The sequence below is a fragment of the Xyrauchen texanus genome, chromosome 18 (genome assembly GCF_025860055.1).
Source record: "Xyrauchen texanus isolate HMW12.3.18 chromosome 18, RBS_HiC_50CHRs, whole genome shotgun sequence".
Taxonomy (NCBI): Eukaryota; Metazoa; Chordata; class Actinopteri; order Cypriniformes; family Catostomidae; genus Xyrauchen; species Xyrauchen texanus.
Window position 1 is genome coordinate 30,803,183 of NC_068293.1, and position 20,865 is coordinate 30,824,047.

A 20,865-nucleotide genomic window follows, 5' to 3' on the forward strand; every position below is an offset into this window, starting at 1 on the left:
CGGCTTATATTCAGGTGCGCTCAATAGTCCGGAAATTACGGTACACTACTGTTTAAAATAAGTCTCTTCTGCTCACCAAGGCTGCATTTATTTGATCCAAAATACAGTAAAAACAGTGATATTGTGAACTCTTTTTACAATTTAATAGAACAGTTTTCCATTTGAATATATTGTAAAATGCAATTTGTGATCAAAGCTGAATTTTCAGCATCATTAGTGCAGTCTTCAGTGTCACATGATCCTTCAGAAATCATTATAATATGCTGATTTTCTAATATGGGCATAATTAAAGTGCATTTTACTAATTTAACCTGAACACATATTTGCAAGTACAAGCTTTGTTGATGATAATGAGGCAGCATAAACACTAGTTAAAATATAATCTAAACATTCATATTATTTTTATATAATATTACATATCATATTCATATCATAGAGCATACAATTTAAATACTTGCTTTAGCCGAAACAGCATTTAAATGTAACTAAAACGTGCCTATTAGGACATACTTCAAATTTCAATACTCTGAATCCTGGCTGGCAAGTCTGATAACAGTCCCACTAGTAAAATATGTACATGTTTATATAAAATAGCATGTCAACTAATACTTACTCATTCAAAATTGTATCCTCGGCTGGATCAAGTCTCTCTTCAAAATGCAAACGTTCAAGAGTCCCGCCCTTCTTCTGAGGAAAATTTTAACTCTTCGTCACTATCCAGGAGTTTCCTCACCTGTGTATCATGCGATCTTCCAAATGCGCAGAAAAGAGAATGAACTTTGTTTTTAAGGCACAGTCGGGGGCGTTTACCATTTGTATTGATCACCTCAGCACATTACCGTAAGAATAGCGCCCTCTGCCCGTGGGTGTGATCACATTAGGGATAATTAGCTGAGCCAGGAGAAATTGTACATCACTTTGTTTTGACAATTATACATGACATTTTAAACTTTCTTTAGACATACGTTTCATGTTTGTGTGATAAGCATTCGCAGAGTTTCAGTTTATTTTTGTGACGTGTTTCTGATATGTGCTCGTGAACACAGAGACTGTTGAAAGCTCACCCTTTTTATTTTCTTTATTTTACAAAAGCACAAGGTTTTGTTGTTATTGTGAGTGTACACAAATAAAAGTAGACACTTTATAGTCTCTAATGATGTCTCAAACTTATTTGAATGCCCCAAAATGACAGTGAATTTTATGTTGTTTCTGCTGTAATGACGAAAAAATCCAGCAGGACGTGCCGGCGCGTTCATCGACCCCAGAGTGTTAATGGTGCTTTAAGAGACATTAAATGGGCTTTTTAGAGCTTGGCAGTAAAAACTTTCCACTACCCACATTCATTGTTTAGAAAACAGCAGTTTGGACATTCTGCCTAATATCTAACTTTGTGTTTCACAGAGAAAAATAATTCAGTGTCGGAACGACATAAGGGTGTGTAAATGTTGATAACATTTTCATATCTGGGTGAATTATTTTTTTTAAATCCTCATTGTAAATTTGTATTCATTTTTATCTAATGCCTACACAATTGCAACACATTAAAATAACTCTTATAAATCGATTTAAATCTAACTAGCACAAACAGCATCTCAAAAATATCAGCATGTAAAAAAAGGGTTTGATCAACTTTGTTTGAACATGTTGCAATTTGAAGCATTGGAATATCACTAAGCCTACCTTTACATCTCTGTGAATGACGTTGTTGTCATGGCAGTACCGTAACGCCTCTAGGATCTGTCTCATGTAGTGACTAAAGGGGGGTGAGAGAGAAGGGAGGGGTGAAGGTTAAAGAGGACAGAGAGAAACCCATGTTGAACTATTATTGGCATTTTGCACCAGAATGAAAAGGAACCTTTTAGGTTACTCAATTTCACCCTCCAGACATTGTTTGATTAGCAAGGAGGAGTCATTCAGGAACACAGCACTGACAATAAAAGTACTTGTGAAGAGATCCAATAATCAAGCCCATCACTCACTCTGTCATCCTGACATAACAGCAGAATACCAAACAGCATAAAAGACTGAAAACCATGGCTCTCAGTAAGCGCTGGGTTGTAGTATCACAGTTTACGCAGCTTTACCATTAGATGTAAAGGGACAGCCAGAATAAAGTATGTACTTTTAACACATATTCAATTCATGAAAAAAAACACCATCTGATATTTTTTTTTTTTTTATTCTACATCAGGGTTTTTCCTGGCTCAATATGAGGCAGAGGTGGTACCATACTGATCAAAAATGTGACGTTAAGAACACATAAATGTTGGCTTTGCATTAATATACTCCAAATGACCTGACAACTGAATAATAGTGTTAATTTTGTCATCTGTTTTTAATTTAGTCATAGTCCTGTGTCAAATGTCCTTTTTAATTTTTATCATATTTTTTATCATAACTCCTATTTTTTTTTTGGTCAAATTTTAGTTGACAAAGTCTGGGCATTTTAATGTAGTTTTATGTAGTCAATGAAAACTGTTGACATTTAAGTCATATTTTAGCAACATAACAGTCAAATTGACATTTTAGTCACTGAACACTGCAAAACATTTTAGCCATAAGAGTATTATTGAAAGGATTTGACAATCTAGTCTATCCAAAACCATATATATATATATATATATATATATATATATATATATATATACACACACACACACACACACACACACACACACACACACACACACACACATTTTATTGTTATTTTTCACATAAGATTGATCTTATCATGATGACGTTGCGAGCTGCTGACAGTGGGGTGAGAGACGAGCATCTCTGTGTTAAGAGTGCGTATCAACCGGCGGTACTTTAAATCTCTCCCGGTCTAGACTACCGCTCAGATTGGGTCTCTTCCGCAACTGTTTTGGAGTTTGTGTTTATTTACATGTCACGTTCCCATATTATATGAACTTTAATTAAGGATGAAATAAAGATATATCGCCAAGCTGTGATCAGTGTTTGTATCAGACACTCGAGCTGCAGCACTCCTCTCATCTTGTGTGTCATCATTATAGTTTGATATGATCTCAAGTTACGTTAAATGACATCAAGCGACTATTTGACAACGGAACATTATTGCAGAAATTTGCAATTACAAATGACAATCCACCGAGTGCAACGTTTGTTAGTGTTTTCCACGAAGACACCCACCAGAGTTTTGTAGAGAGCCGGAGGCGGCTGCCTAGTAATTCTTTATGCAAGAAAAACCCTGTAGATTTATTTTGAACCTTTTAGGGCATACAAACTAAATGTGAATCCAAGAAGGCATTGAAACAAACAATGTTAAAGGCATAGTCATAGTTTATCCAAAAATATTCATTTGAGATTAAATGTAAACTATATATTTTTGGTGAACCATTACTTTAATAACAAAGTAAGGAATGCAAAGTAGCATACTGTGGGTTAGCATAGGTATGAATGCAGTGTTTACCTGGCGACAGCCTCGCTGTAAACAAACCCAGCGTCTGCTCTCTTCACAATCTCAAAGCAGAGATCTGCTCCATCCATACTGAAACACACAGACAGAAAAGTAATCTTATGTTGCCAAATACTTGCATGATCAGTGCTAAGGTATTTATAATTTATAACTTTATATTTAAAAGAAATAGATACAAATCTGTAAGACACTAATAAATTATTAAAATGCAATGGCATTGCATCTTAGCTGTTAAACTGTGCCTTAACCAGGCGTTACACCAGACCTCGATAAATACTGAGATCCTTTTATCGTAAAAAAAAAATCCATGTTATCGTTGATAAGCTTTTGAGTAATTTACTAAAGATAAGCCTATGATCGAGTCCAGTTCCCGGATTGATTCCATTCGGACCACAAGACTTCATGATGACAGTTGCACCCTCTCATCATCTCTAGTGGGCAGCACGTGCTTTGCAACAGTGCTTTTTGTACACCAGCTCTGATCTTTCTGCGCTGTATACTTGAATATTTTTCTCTAGCACAGAACTCGCTTCATTTATGCTCTGCACGTGTTGCCACTTTTCCCTGCATGTGAGTAAACACGAGGCACTGCACAAGTTAATGTGGTTCCAGAGAGCCTTTAGACCATAACATTTCAATTTAGCTTTATTAATTAGCATGTTATAAGCCTTTAATAATAAACAAATAGATTTATGTTCTAATTTTATGAAAATTATTCAGATGTCATCATCTCTGGAATGAATGACTAGGAAAGACAAAAGACAATAACATTACTAGTTGGTAGCCTAGTCTTTCTCACTTATTTTAAAATATAAAAATGGTCCATTCAGACTTTTACATTTTCAAAATTTTCTCTCAGGGGATACAATATCATTCCTCAGTCAGAAGGGCTTCTATGCCCCCATACTTGGTATCTCAATGCAAGGAAATATAAAAATATCTAATCTGAATGTAAAAATATTAAAACAAATTCTGGACTGCTGTCATTATGCTTCAAAACAAACAGATGATCTTTTAACATTCAATGCAATGTGCAAATGTGAATGTATACCGTGATAAATATCGACATCGAATGATTGAATATTGTGATAATATTTGTGGTCATAATGCCCAGCCCTACCATGAAGTGTAAAAATATAAATGCTCTGCGATACTTATCTAAGTGAAATCTTATTGGTCTAAAATCCTGTTCCTCAGAACTGCATAAAAAACATAAAACATTTTCTAATTGACTGAGATTGTCATATCAAGTCAAGATGCATTTTCATAAAACATTTTCTAAGGAAAAGGTGTTACTTATTCTGCAGGTAAACCAAAAGCTGTTGAGCCACTAAATCGAAGCCAATTTCCAACAGAAACAATTGAAATGCTGTCCCATGACCTGGTTCTGCAAGGGTGTTTCTGATTGAAACAGCATAAATCAATGCTCTTAAGGACAAAGTATACTTCATGTTTTCGCGTTGCAGATCGCTCCACGTACAGTATGTGTGACATAAACTGCATCATCAGTACAGCTACATGACCACGCACCGCCTAGACTTTCTTGACATGTGCACACGGTCCTCGGCTGTGCACGTCGCTGTCAAATGCGTTCGCATTCGCTCGAGGTCAGAAGAGTATACTCACAAAGGCAACATGCTGGACCAGGCACGAACCAATCCGGAAGACACAAAAACAAAGTATATCTGGGCCTTTAGACTGAGACGTCTAACACAGTTGGGGATTCCAGTGTGACAGAGTTGTTTCCAGGGGGCACCACACCACCGGAAGACCATTCTTGTGTGTCTGCTCTGATCTCCAAGGCCTTTCAAGAAAATCCCCTAAGAACCAGCTGTACTTCACCAGATAAAAACTAACACCGAATGAAATTTCTTTGAGATGAGCTCTGCACTTCAGATAAGCATATTTATAATTTGAAGAATTCAAATGCTTACCCAATTTAAAAAAACTGCTGAGAGAGCAACAGAAGCAGGCTCCTCCGGACCATGCAAATTTGAGTTGATGCAATTTTATCAAAATATGCTATAAAACAATTTTCAAATAAACAAAGTAACGTCTTACATTCAGTGAAAACCAAACAGATTTTTTTTTTTTTCATACTGAAGCTGTGACTAATATACTGCCAATGCATATTGACTGCTTGAGAAGATAAATTAGCCAAGTACTCTTTTTCTTGGTAGGGGAGGTGATGATGCGTTTTTTTGTTATTTTTGGTCTATGCGCATATGTGCTAGATGAATGCAAAAACATTTGTGTACATACAGTAGTATGTATTGTAGTACTTACAATTCAAAAACCATGTAGAGCATCCCATCAGAGCTATAGGTTTCCAGAAGCTCCACTATGTGTGGATGTTTCAGCATGTGACAGATGCTCGCTTCCCTTTTCAGATCTACAGAAATAGAGACACATTTCAGTTTTACAAAGGAAACCACTGAAACCATACCACACCATGTGAGTTCATACAGTGTTTTAAAAACACGAATGTACCAGTACAACCATACATTACATTCATTCATGTAACACATACGTGTGTTTATTCATTTGACTGTTGTAGTTACATTATACAGTAGCTTTTATTTTGAAAATTACATAAAAAAAAAACCATAAAATGTAAAGAAAATTAGATATATATATATTCACACATACAAAAATAACAGATGAAATAACACCTAACAATAATATGTTGCTAATCATATTTGTGGCGGGTCCAGTGAGCCTGGTCAGGCACTAATCTTTGCATAAGCTCCCACATAGGTGAGATGAAAATACTAAACATTACCAAATTCGATATTCATATTTATATACACTACCATTAAAAAGTTTGGGGTCACTTGCCTGAAATGTTTCTCATGATCTTAAAAATCTTTTGATCTGAAGGCGTATACTTAAATGTTTGAAATTATTTATATAGACAAAAATACAATTGTGCCAACATATTAATTTATTTAATTACAAAACGAACATTTTATAAAAAAAATCCAGGGTGATACCTCAAGAAGTTGGTTGAGAAAATGCCAAAAGCACATTTCAGCAAAATCTAGGTAAAGTGTAGCCACTTTAAAGATGCTAAAATATAACACAGTTTTTATTTTTTTTAGTCACAACATAATTCCCAAATTTCCATTTCTATTATTCCATAGTTGTGATGACTATTATTCTTATTAATCGCATATACAAATATTTACTGAGAAAGCCCCTCATACTACAATAATTCAATATATAATGATTATACATATTTATATCAATATATAACATACATAGTTATCTTTAAATATAAAAAAAAAAAAAAATATATATATATATATATATATATATATATATATATATATATATATAAAAATATTCTAGCGCAAGGAGCGCAAATGCAATCTAAGGGATCTCAAGATGTGTTTAAAGATTGAGTATTAAACTATATTTAACTTGACACAGTGACCTAAACATTTTATGTTTATGACGCAACACACCCGAGATGTCTGACGTAGGTGTAAATTGACAGGCTCTTAAACAAGCCCTCATAATAAATCTCATAAAAAACTGATTGACAAATTCACTTGTGAAATGGATTGCTGTGAACTGTGTGCCAATGATTGACTTATGATCAATAACATGGTAGTTGTGAGAAATATGAAATTGTACATGCTGTTCTGCTCTATGTGTGTGTGTGTGCTTCTGACCTTCCGTGTGTGTTCAGTTGACCCCAGATGCAGGCTGCAGTGCGCACGATAATGAGTCAATATATTTAGCAACTGCTGACCGTTTTCTCTTCCTCTTTATCATGTTCCGCATACTTATTTCTGTGATCTGATTAGGTCACACCCGTTCACAAGGTCAACCGTAAGGCATCACGGCTGGAAAATCTGTATATGGCCTCTTCTCTGTACACCCGTTTTCTCCTTGTTACCGCTTTCCCATTGGCTGCTTATTGTCTCGTGACAAATATAAATGACATGCTTGCTCTAATAAACATTGAGTAGATTGAATACGGACCAACTGTGTGTGTTGTCGTTCTTTCAACTTCCTTCGCAAAGTCTACAGAGACTCATGACTGCACCGCATTGGGCACGAACATAGAAAGACGGGACCGGGGAATTGGAGATCGGGACTAGATCCAAAATATTCCTAACAGTAGTAAACAATACATTGTATTCTAAAGCTGCTTTTTGTATGGCCTCATCAATGATTAACTCTTCTGCTACAGGAATGTAAAGCATTTTAATTATCTGAATATTTTTATTTATGTATAATTTTTAAATATTTAAAGATAACTATAAAGATAAATATGTATAATCATTATATATTGAGTTATTGTTATATGAGGGGCTTTCTCAGTAAATATTTGTATATGCGATTAATCACGATTAATTAATCGGGACACCATGTAATTAATTTGATTCAAAAAATTTAATCGATTGACAGCCCTAATATATATACACACACACACACACACACACACACACACACACACACACACACACACACACACACACACACACACAAACGGGTGGCCAAAAGTTTGGAATAATGTACAGATTTAGCTGTTTCAGAAGGATATTGGTACTTTAATTCACCAAAGTGGCATTCAACTGATAACAAAGTATAGTCAGGACATTACTGATGTAAAAAAAAAAACAGCACCTTCACTATTTGAAAAAAGTCATTTTTGATCAAATCTACAAAGGCCCCATTTCCAGTAGCCATCACCCCAACAACTTATCCTTGAGTAATCATGCTAAATTCTTAATGAAGCTTAATATTGTCTTTGAGTTTGTTTTTGAGTTGCCACAACATGCAATAGACCGACATGTCTTAAGGTCAATATTAGGTCAAAAATGGCAAAAAAGAAAGAGCCTTCTCTAGAAACTTGTCAGTCAATTATTGTTTTGAGGAATGAAGGCTATACAATGCTTGAAATTGCCAAAAAAGTAAAAACTTCATACAAAAGGTGTACACTACAGTCTTCAAAGACAAAATAAAATATTTCTGTCACAATTTTTTCAATTTCAGGCATCAAGCTGTTATTATGAATCATGCTTTTATTATTACATGTTTTTTTTATTATTACTACTACTACAACATTTTACTATATATTTGTAATATATTTCTGTTACAATTTCTTCAATTTCAGGCATCTAGCTTTAATTATGATTCGTGCTTTTATTATAATGTGTGTTAGTTAGTTTTTGCAGGAAGATTCACATTTCTGGATAAACAGTTCAACACAGCCCAGTGTGATGAAATCTTATCTCTTTACACTGTGCTTTGAGTCTGACAAATGAAATGTAGGACAGTTTTTAAATGTTATTTTATTACTGTGAGGCACTTTGGTCAACTCTTTTTCTTAAATGCTATATAAATAACATTTAGTTTAAATTAAAGCGCAAATGCTGTGATTTAATTATATAAATATATAGTTTGCATGTGCTGCATGATTCACAGTACTTTAATGCTCCGTTTTGTCATTTTATACAACGTGAATAATTCTCAATGCCTGTGGAATTTCCAGTGTACGAGCGGTAGGATTTATACAGTACACAACGTATCCACAGTAAAGTTGCAGCCTTTAGCGGTTTAATAAATCACACTAGGACATATAACGATTTTAATTTGATTAGTTGGCCATTTCAGAGTAAAAGGAGTAACAGAATGCCTGTGAGCATTTTAAACAGGGAATCTGCAGGTTCGAATAAATTAAATGTAAAGACTTTTCAAGGCCAAATAAAAGAAAAATGTAAGACCACTTTCGCAATAATAATAATAATAAAAAAAAACCACATTAATTCATTAGCTGGTAAATACAAAATCACTCAGGCTACTTGAATGTCTCTGGACATGTTTTTTATTTATTTATGTTTATGTGCATTTAAGTGTTAATAAGTAAATACAACATTAAAACTCTAAATGAAATCATAAAGAATGCATGTAGCATAAAGTATGTAGCCTATATTGTGACCCTTCTCTTTAGTCACTTGCTTTCTACCAAGACATGATGCAGTAGACCAGTGCTTTGGCAACGGCACCACTTATGTCAAACACCGAAGTGGTAGCAAAAACCGTGCGTAATAAAGTACATCTGATCAGATTACGTTGTTGAAAAATTATTCAGAGGGCTCTAGTTGACTGCTGTGACTTCAAGCCATCAACAGAGCTGACTGGACAGAGATAATTTCAACTCACAACATTGCAGCATAAATTTATAGTGAACATGATTACATGTTTGTTATTAACTCTTATCATTATAGTAATTGTATCGGTAAGAATATGTTTGTATTTATGATATTTTTGTGTCGTACTTTTGTTTAATCATCTAATCTGTCAAATCTAACAACACAGACTTTCTGCCACCACTTACTGCACATGTACTGACATTTCTGTAAATAAGAGGATTGATATATAGACCTTATTCACAGTAGTGCCATGTTTGATTTTTAATGGGAATGGAAATGAGGCTGTGAGGGATAGACTTACCATTTCTTCAATGGCATGCACGGTGTAAATCTGTCAAAAGCTTCAATAGCCCATCTGATTTTCCACAACTCATGTTGTCTAGAGTTTTTTTGTCTACTGAGTGTCCTCGAAAATATATTTTTTCAATGTTTTGTAAACGGAACGATCCAAAAACACTTTAACCGGCAGTACATCTCATCAAAGAGTCTATCCCACACAGCCTTGATGTCATTGTCATAAAAAAAACAAAATCTGATAAAAAAGTTAAGGACCCGTGGATGCCCTGTTTAAAGCAGTCATGTGTGAGTCAGTGATATTTAATACTGGTACTGAAGAAAAACTGGTATGGTTACATCTTTATTATTTTAGTGCCAACTTGATACCGAAGTACTGGTATTTTTAACAACACTAATACTGTATATATACATACTCTGTTAAACACCAATAGATCAATATTTTTTTATAGGGAGAGTAAAGATAGAACAAGAAATGCTGGTAAGAAAAGGAGGGAACAGACTAAAAAATGTGACGCAAGACAGACTCAAAAATTCTTCCCCCACATGAGCACCATTGCTCATTGTCTGTCATATGCTTAACACAAGGCCATGATTTGGACTAACAATTTACATTAGAATATGTGTATTGTTTAAGTGGTATGCAGTGCCATGTCCTCATATTATAAATAAGGTCGTACCTCAGTTTTTCCTGAAACTCATTCTCTCAACCTAACTTACACTCACTTTCATCCATAGAGAGAGATCTGACCAAGCGGATGCTCCCCTCACTCCCTGATATTCTTTCAACAGCTGTGACCCACATCAGTGCTTGTCCTCACTGATGATCTTGCCTCTAAATGGTGGAAATTAGTGGTCAACCGATATACTGCAGAGAACGATAAATCGGAAAATGTTCTGACTTTTTTTATTTATCGCATATGCCTATACATTTTTCCATTTGGCCGATATGTTTTGAGAGTGCTGAAAATCCCCTGCTTGAATGTGAAGCTATTGAGACATGTAAACGATCAGTCGTGGTTCATTTTGTTATGTTTTATATATCTTCCTCGGAAGCATGTTTTCTAACAGTTCCCTGTAACTTTATTGAAATATCATTAAAACCTCATGAAAATCCAGCGTTTCCTTCCCGTCAAGCGCTCATCTAATATCTTCCTCTGAAGCGTGCGTGTATTCTATCAGCCAGAATCAAAAGTTCCTCTGATTCACAATTCATGATGGTCACTCCGTGACAATCCAAGCAGGCGATCCAGACCGTTTAAACTGTCAGGAGATTGCTGCTCGTGCTGGATCCGCACAAGCACGTGTGTGCAACTTCAAAGTAACAGTGCTTCATGTGTGCTGTGTAAAGTTTATTTAAAAAAAAAAAAACTACATGTGTAAACTGTTATTTCCTTCTTCCTAATTAATTTCTTCATGTGCAAATAAATTACTAAAATTTGATGACTAAACCGAAATCAGAAGAAACTGCTTTCAATCATTAAAATACCATTTCATTTTTTTGTTTGAATTCTTTTTACAAGTTTTATACAAGTTGACATTTTGTGTGAATTTGAGTAAATATTGTTAATGTCATTAACTAATATTAAATAGTGTGATATATCAGTATTGTATCAGCCTATCGGCCAAGTTCCAACATTCAGTGGAAAGCAGTTACAGCAGCAAGCGGAGGCTTTTTATTTTGAAATTAAATGTTTAGCAAGCACATGTGTGGTGTGGTGTTCGGATGTCCACATACTTTTGGTTTATACATAATTATTAATGCACTGACATTCACAATTTAACATGCACTTAACTGCATTTCATTGGCTCTGTACTTGTATTTTGCACAATGACAATAAAGTTGAATCTAATCTAATTCACACAGGTATAAGTGTGGCTTAAGTGTCCAAACACTTGTTGGGAGTCGCTCACCTCCTGCTGCAGCATTTATCAAACTATATGTTTCAGTGCTGTGGTAGTTCTGCCCTCTGGCAATCCTGCCACTATGGCAGCTCCTCTAAAATATGCCTCATTTGGGGTACAGTGAAGAGCAGTGTATGTTTGGAGGTGAGAAATGGAAGACATGCCTCTAAGAGGTTAGTTCACTGTGATGAGGGCACGGCCGTCACTGAATCAGCTGATCAGTGGGAGAGCGAGATAAAGGAGAGCCAGAGACGCCAGTTCAAAGACACATGTCTCTGCGCATGTGTGTCGGTGTTAATTTATGTTCTATGTTGTTTTAAGTACATTTTTATCATTAAACATTTATGTTGACTGTTCAGCAAGTTCCCACCTCCTCATTGCCCATCCATATACTGTTACATTCACCCAAAAATGAAAATTCTCTCATCATTTACTCAATCTCATGCCAACACAATTGAAGATTTTTAGAAGAATTTCTCAGCTCTGTAGGTCCATACAATGTATGTTAATGGGTGCCAAAATTTTGAAGCTCTAAAATCCAGTGAGTAAATCCATGTCTTCTGAAGTGATTTCATAGGTGTGGGTGAGAAACTGACAAATATTTAAGTCCTTTTTTTTTTAACTATAGATTCTCCTCCCAGCTCAGTTAATTTAATCTTTACTTTCACTTTCTCCTTCTGTTTTTGGTGATTCACATTCTTTGTGCATATCGCCCCCTTAAAGGGCAGGGAGGAGAATTTATGACAAAAAATGACATCAATATTGATCGGTTTCTCACGCACACCTATCATAATGTGTCTGAACACATGGATTTAACCACAGGAGTCATACAGTTGAAGTCAGAAATTTACGTACACTTTGGTTGAAGTCATTAAAACTTATTATTTTTAACCACTCCACAGATTTCATATTAGCAATCTATAGTTTTGACAAGTCATTTACACATTTACTATGTGCATGACAAGTAATTTTTTCAACAATTTTTTTACAGACAGATTGCTCTGTATTATAGCTTCCTGTAACTGGGAGGACGGGATGAGAAAAGCTGAATCTAGATCAGCAGCTGCAAGCAACATTCTACAATGATTGTGTATGCAGAGAAAATGTCTTAATTTCTTAAAATATTCACCATTTTTGTTCTATAATAAACAAGTAATTTGATTCATGAAACAAAGTTTTGAAGACATTTTGGTAGCATTAAAAACTATTCCATTCAAGTTGTATCAACATGCACGTTTGCAGTTCTATGCGACCAACCAGTGGCGTCTGTACGCACCATGGATCAGCTCAAAACAAGCTAGATTGGTATTCCCCACTGAATTTTATCCCTACTTCTGAAGAACATCTCAAGATGACTGATATGATGACATATATGATGCAGGTTCAAGTGTTGGACTTTGCTGCTTTAGGTAAGACAATAGTTATTCTACATTATTCATGTTGGCTGCCATGTCGATGGAAAAAACTACTCATGCATATTCCAGTTATTGAGTCTTTTTTATAAATATGACTTGAAGACCTACTGATTGTAGACTTTCTAAATATGTTTGTTTAGTAAATTGTTTTGACATGTAATGTCTCTACATATCTCCTGTATTTGTATTGAATGAAAAGAAGAAAAGAGAGTGGCTATGAGAAAAATTTTACGCAAAACTAATGTAATGCTACACTTTCCATAGAAAGTAACATTTTAATTAATTTAGTTACTTTAGTAATGCAATATTATAACAAGTTACTTTTAAAAGTAACATTACCCATTACCTGGGTGTCAGTAATCTGGCTCTTTTTGTTTTATGTACCACTGTTTATTTTTTATTTGTTATGTTATCATAGTTTGTTCTTGTGCCGTGCACGTGCCGACAGCTTCTAAAGTCTAATAAAACCAAGATTATATTGGACCAAAATCCACTGTGTAAGCCTGTTCCATCAATCCATCCATCCAACCATCCGCTAGGACACACTACATTACAAGCAGAATATTTGTTGGTATACAATAGTTTTAGCTTCTTTTATTAAACATATTCATTCATATCGATTACAAAGTATATTTTTTAAAAGACTGCCCTTCACCAGATTGTTTCAATGCTATTGTCTCATTCAGCTATTCCAGGCATACTTCATATGTCAGAGAAAGATACGACTGTATATTGCACATTATCTATATCAATGTTTTGGAAAATGCTTTTCTTTTTTTAACTGCATAAACATTTAATGTCCTCCCACTGCAAGAAACACATGAGACACAGAGGCACACAGGAAAATATGGAAACAATAAATCAAACTGATACCTAAAATAAAAAGGACTGATCAGAACACAAGCAATCTGCCCATTTATAGAGGCAAGAAGAGGAAGGTACAAAACATATATATGCACTCTACAAATATAAGCATGCAAATCAATATGTGCACTAAGAATTATATTAGTCTTTGAAACACACATGGTACCTGCCAAAGAATGAGCACCATCACTTACACAGTGGCATAACTAATGTGGCATAAAGGGGTGAAATAGTCTCACAATCACTCAATTTACAACCAGAGAAAAGACTTTAAATTTAAAGGGATTCCTGAAGCCTCTCTCCCCTTCTCTATATAAAGAGACAAATGTATGGCAATGTCTGTAAAAGTAGATGTAATTTTGAAGGCTAAAGAAAGTTCAGCTGTGTGTGCGTGCGTATATGGAATTAAAGGACAATGGTATAAATTAAAAACCTCAGCCACATATAAAAAAAAAAAACAATTGTTATGGTGCATGACTGCCTGTGACAAATGGTTGCCAACTGACCCTTCACTAAGCCCCGCCTTGAAAGTGTTTCTGACCAGTCCTATCCAAGACTGTTGCCCTGCCGCCCATTCTCTGACAAGCATATGCATTTTCACAATGAGAGCCTACAGTAATACGTGTAGTTTTAAGCAGGATTTTATCTAAATGATCCAAAAAAAAAAATAATTAAAACATTGTTCCTGGGTCACTTGTAGAAGTGACACGAGGTACCCAGAGAGGATATAAACAGTTTTTTTTTAATTCTTTTTAAAAAAATCTTTAAATAAATATCACCAAGAGCATGCTGGATTGAAATGTGTCTGCCCGCAATGCTAAATGAGCATGTATAACATCAGCGAGGATGCCCACATGTGCTCCAATTATAGCCAACAACTTAACATTAATCCATTAACGTATTGATGCAGGTCTTGGTAAAGGAAATAAAGATGAACAAAGAGTTCACAGCATCAAAGTGAGTGTGTTATGAGATGTTATAAGCAGTTAATTTGGTTACACTGATGTTATGAGGTTTGTATCCGCTATCAAATTACACTATTCTCTTTTGATGTGACTGTGATAATCGTTTAACTCAATACTCAACAGTTTTCAATCAAATTAGTGCATGTAATCTAATAAAAACATCTAATTTTACCATAGAGTATATAATTCTCCAGTCAAATCACAGAACTATTACACTACCACTGTGTATTAGATGTAGTAATCAAGGGGAGAGAGCGAGAGAGAGAGAGAGAGAGAGAGACCATTTTTGCCAGAGGACATAAAACAGTAAAGGCTTCACATCTCAGTATGCTTTTTATGGCTCTACAATGTCTTCCCAGCAGCCATAAATATGGCATTAAATAAGCCCTAAGTTGGACAGTGCTCTTGAAAACATAGTAGAGCTAATTACACACACAATGTAAAAAATGTACCGGGAAAATGTCACTGATCGTGCAGGCTGGTATACAGACTGTAACAAGACAAGGAGGTATTCACGTAACTAGTCCAATGAAACAATATTTGGGGAAACTTGATTGACAAATAAAAAGCACATTATAATTACAGTGATATTCATAATTAGGGGTGTAAAGATGCATCAATCTGACAATAAAATTCCGATGCACTGATTACGGAATTTAAAAATCGATTATCATTACTAATACCCACTGTGAAAGATAATGTCTCAGATTACACAAGCCTTCTTGCAACAGACGCAGAGCATGCAAGATTGAAGGGAAAAAAGCGTACTTTAAATGAAGAAAGTTCATGTTGCCGAGCTCAATCCCTGCGGCTGTACATAGGAGAAACAAAAAAAGGATTGAAAAAATGATTCTGCAGAGTTCAGCTTTCTGTGCCATTATTCATATTATTCACTGTTTGCATCCAAGTTAATTATCATTGCTTTCTTTAATGCATGTTACATAAGTATTATTTTTATGTTTACATACAGTATGCAGCCACACCTCCTTGGTCCTAAATGCATCGGTGACTCTAGTGCTCAAGTCTGGTGTACATCTGTGCTGTCTACTTTAAGAATGTTCAGTAAAAACGTTGAATGTATTTTTGCATATAATAAATTCAAATCCTGATTTACAAAGTTGACCATCTCTTCAGGTGTAGTTTTGGCAACTTATTGGGGAAAACAAAGACACGGATCAATCTGCATGCAGACAATTCTGCACACATCGGGGAAGCTGGTGTGAGGCAGGAGAGGTAAAGACATGCTGTGCAGTCAAGACCATCTTCAGAGAAGTTGCGTGGGAGGGCTCGGCTCGCACTGATGGCTAACTCAGCTAATGTTTGTTTGTGTGCTTGTATATGTGGAAAAACCCTCTCATTCAATCTATTTTGCTGATCCAGGACATTCGGCACATATATTGGGAAAACTGTGCATAATTAAAATAATAATAAAGTAATGCATTCATAATGCAGGGAATTCCTGCATGCTATAAAACTGTTGCTCTTGTTTATAACAATCGAAATGGTCTAAATTGCAAGCGTGATGTTGGAGCAATCTAGTTGTGCCGAATCAAACTATGCCGCTTGTTCATAATACAGCACCTCTGAAAGGCATGTTTTGTAATTTTGTAATGCTACCAAAACAACTCAGGGTAAGAGAAACATGTTAAGTAAAAGAGATAACATTTTTAATAAGTATGTAATATTATACATAAATTACATATTAATATACACAGGGTGCGATTTTCCCGGGGGGGGGATGGGGGTTCCCTGGCACTTCTTTTGATATCTCCTATTCTGGGGATATGTTTTAGCCCTGTTTCTAGTCAGACTGAATACATACAACATATCCAAAAGTAGTTGGTGCTATTAATTAAAGCCCTATTTGGACGTGATCCAAGAAATGGGTGCGTAAACACACTGCATTTACACTTACGTCACACGTTAATAACCCATCAGAAAATGTATAACTGTGCTGATTAATTATCAAGAAATAGTAAACATGAACATATCTGGGATTATAAAAAAAAAAATTATTGGAATACCTAAAATACCTACCTAAATGCAACACAGCTGGTGACGTTAGTGAGCCTGAAATCTAATATTATACTCTTTAATTAAAAATATGGACAATCTATTCACATTATGTATTTTTTTATGCCCCTCCTGAAAATATGTTCCGAAACAAGAGTCTGCAACATGTATCTATCCATACGCAACAGCCAGCGTTTTCTTAAATTGTGTAGTGCGTCTTTTTTCTGGTATCCTCTTACATGACCAACATCTTCAGACACACAGAGAACTTGAGCAACATAATTTAGTTAATAAGATAGTTAATTGTCAATACAGTTAATTATTTTGATTAAATTAAATATTTTTTATAGTATAGAGTTTAAGAATTTGAGACCGCTTTTGATCTAAATTAAACCGCCTTCTAAATTTCTATATAAAAATTGAAATGATGACAGTCACACTGACATGTATATTGCACCCTGAATATACAACATCCATATCATTATCTATCTTCAATATACATAATTTATACAAAACTATAATAAATAGAATACACATAACTGATTAGGAACAATCTCCTCTGACATGATTTCATCAGTTAACATTTTCAATACATTTTGTCAATTTTAAAATAACTTTTGAAATATAACTGGTGATAATTAATTTTTACTCTTAACTACCTGTTTAAGCAATGGTTAAAGGTATCTGCCAAGAACAATCAAAAAGTCAGCACATGATTGCATTATGTATCTTGGTGGGAAACAAGTGACTGAAGAGAAGGGCCATATAAAAGTTATATAATTTCAAAATCATTCCATCTCCCTATATTTAAAGCCAAAAGTATACTTTGATCTAGGGCATATGCTAGGTGTATCAACAAAGTGCTTGAACATTATACAATGCGGCCCAATATTTCTAAATGTGTATACTCTGTACGCATAGTCTGTGCTTTCGCCTGGAATTATTTGCACTAATTAGTGGGTCCTCAAGATAGCAACACTCATTACTGCATCGAATAGCATACTGTACAGAACTCAACCTGCCAATAATCAGTTCCACTAACCTACAAATAACCATATCCTGATCGAGCCCTGAAGCATTTAGAAACATTTCAGACCCTCACCTCACTTCCTACCCTTGTGAACTGTAAAATATCTCAAACCAACACTCAAAACAACCAGTCAAGTATATAAACACAAGAGCCAGTGCACAATGATGGATTTCTGGCAGTGCAGAGTAGGATATAAATGGCTTTAGAAAGAAATGGAACCAGATGCTAAAGTGATGCTATTGGTGTGAAGGAAGCGAAAGGAGCCCTTCTGCTTTATCCCTGTCTACTTCTGTGCCTTCTAGACAGAAGAGGAAGATGTGCCTTTCTGAAAAAGGATTTTGAAGGATCAAGTTAATGTTTTTGTGAATTATAACAAATGATCAAATCTACGGCTATCATTTGAAGAACTTATCTAAATGATAACTTACACACATAAAACAACACTATTTGGAGGGAACTGACACATTTTTAAATATTCTAACTAGGGCTGTGAATCGATTAAATATTTTAAACTAATTAATTGCACAGTTTTCTATGATTAATCGGGATTGATCATGATTAAATTATGGTAAATAATACATTACAACAAACATAAAAAATCATCATAAATATATTTACTTAATATGTTGTCTTAAAGAACTTGCAAGAAATTGGTTAGTCATCATTTATTTTAATTATTTAAACATATGCATGTTATAATATTCTTTTATATATATATATTAGATTAAAGTTAATTACACATTTTTACAGGTGTAGCATTTTTAGGGAATGAAAGTTCGTAACTTGTTAAGTTAGAGGTGCTGTGCTATGCTATTAGCTTAGCTGTACTATGTTGACAATATGGCGTTGGCAGGTTGCGCCTGTGCGGTTTGTTGCCCCGGAAGAGTATCTTTAGGACTTCCAGTGAACTTTTGTCACCATAGTAACCAACATCAATGATTTGTGATCTGGGTCAACACAAATGAAAACAGTTTAATCGATGCATATGAACGTCAGCACATTCCACAATGCACAAATTAACAGTAATTTTCACATCAATATACAGTATCTCACAAAAGTGAGTACACCCCTCACATTTTTGTAAATATTTGTTTATATCTTTTCATGTGACAACACTGAAAAATGACACTTTGCTACAATGTAAAGTAGTGAGTGTACAGCTTGTATAACAGTGTAAATTTGCTGTCCCCTCAAAATAACTCAACACACAGCCATTAATGTCTAAACTGCTGGCAACAAAAGTGAGTACACCCCTAAGTGAAAATGTCCAAATTGGGCCCAATTAGAAATGTTCCCTTCCCGGTGTCATGTGACTCGTTAGTGTTACAAGGTCTCAGGTGTGAGTGGGGAGCAGGTGTGTTAAATTTGGTGTCATCTCTCTCACACTCCCTCATACTGGTCACTGGAAGTTTAACATGGCACCTCATGGCAAAGAACTCTCTGACGATCTGAAAAAAAGAATTGTTGCTCTACATAAAGATGGCCTACGCTATAAGAAGATTGCCAAGACCCTGACACTGGGCAGCAGCACAGTGGCCAAGACATACAGCAGTTTAACAGGACAAGTTCCACTCAGAACAGGCCTCGCCATGGTCGAAGAAGTTGAGTGCACGTGCTCAGCGTCATATCCAGAGGTTGTCTTTAGGAAATAGACGTATGAGTGCTGCCAGCATTGCTGCAGAGGTTGAAGGGGTGGGGGGGTCAGCCTGTCAGTGCTCAGACCATACGCCACACACTGCATCAAATTGGTCTACATGGCTGTCGTCCCAGAAGGAAGCCTCTTCTAAAGATGATGCTCAAGAAAGCTCGCAAACAGTTTGCTGAAGACAAGCAGACTAAGGACATGGATTACTGGAACCATGTCCTGTGGTCTGATGAGACCAAGATAAACTTATTTGGTTCAGATGGTGTCAAGCGCGTGTGGCATAAACCAGGTGAGGAGTAAAAAGACAAATGTGTCTTGCCTACAGTCAAGTATGGTGGTGGAAGTGTCATGGTCTGGGGCTGCATGAGTGCTGCCAGCACTGGGGAGCTACAGTTCATTGAGGTAACCATGAATGCCAATATGTACTGTGACATACTGAAGCAGAGCATGATCCCCTCCCTTCGGAGACTGGGCCGCAGGGCAGTATTCCAGCATGATAATAACCCCAAACACACCTCCAAGACGACCACTGCCTTGCTAAAGAAGCTGAGGGTGAAGGTGATGGACTGGCCAAGCATGTGTCCAGACCTAAACCCTATTGAGCGTCTGTGGAGCATCCTCAAAAGCATCCTCAAAAGGAAGGTGGAGGAGCACAAAGTCTCTAACATCCACCAGCTCTGGAGAAGTGGAAGAGGACTCCAGTGGCAACCTGTGAAGCTCTGGTGAACTCCATGCCCAAGAGGGTTAAAGCAGTGCTGGAAAATAATGGTGGCCACCCAAAATATTGACACTTTGGGACCAATTTGGACATTTTCACTTGTGGAAAAAAAAGTGAGAGGTGTACTGACTTTTGTTGCCAGCGGTTTAGACATTAATGGCTGTGTGTTGAGTTATTGAGTTTACACTGTTATACAAGCTGTACACTCACTACTTTACATAGTAGCAAAGTGTCATTTCTTCAGTGTTGTCACATGAAAAGATACAATCAAATATTTAGAAAAATGTGAGGGGTGTACTCACTTTTGTGAGATACTGTATGTATACAATTTGGTAGTATAATTGTACAGGGTATAGGTTAAGTACCAACGTACCTTTACACCAAAATGTGTAGGAAAATAGTATGTGTGA

The 20,865-nt window shown here is 35.7% G+C and overlaps 1 protein-coding gene across 14 annotated transcripts in view; it reads right to left on the minus strand.

Moving 5' to 3' along the window:
* LOC127659192 (peripheral plasma membrane protein CASK) overlaps window positions 1-20,865 on the minus strand; it is a 212,908-nt gene that overhangs the window by 67,173 nt on the left and 124,870 nt on the right. For all 14 annotated transcript variants that reach the window (XM_052148878.1, XM_052148889.1, XM_052148885.1 and 11 more), the window contains exons 3-5: window positions 5,726-5,831; window positions 3,434-3,511; window positions 1,681-1,753 (exon numbers count right to left, since the gene is read on the minus strand). In XM_052148878.1, the coding sequence (XP_052004838.1) occupies window positions 1,681-1,753; window positions 3,434-3,511; window positions 5,726-5,831 (257 nt within the window). The remainder of the gene's footprint in view (window positions 1-1,680; window positions 1,754-3,433; window positions 3,512-5,725; window positions 5,832-20,865) is intronic.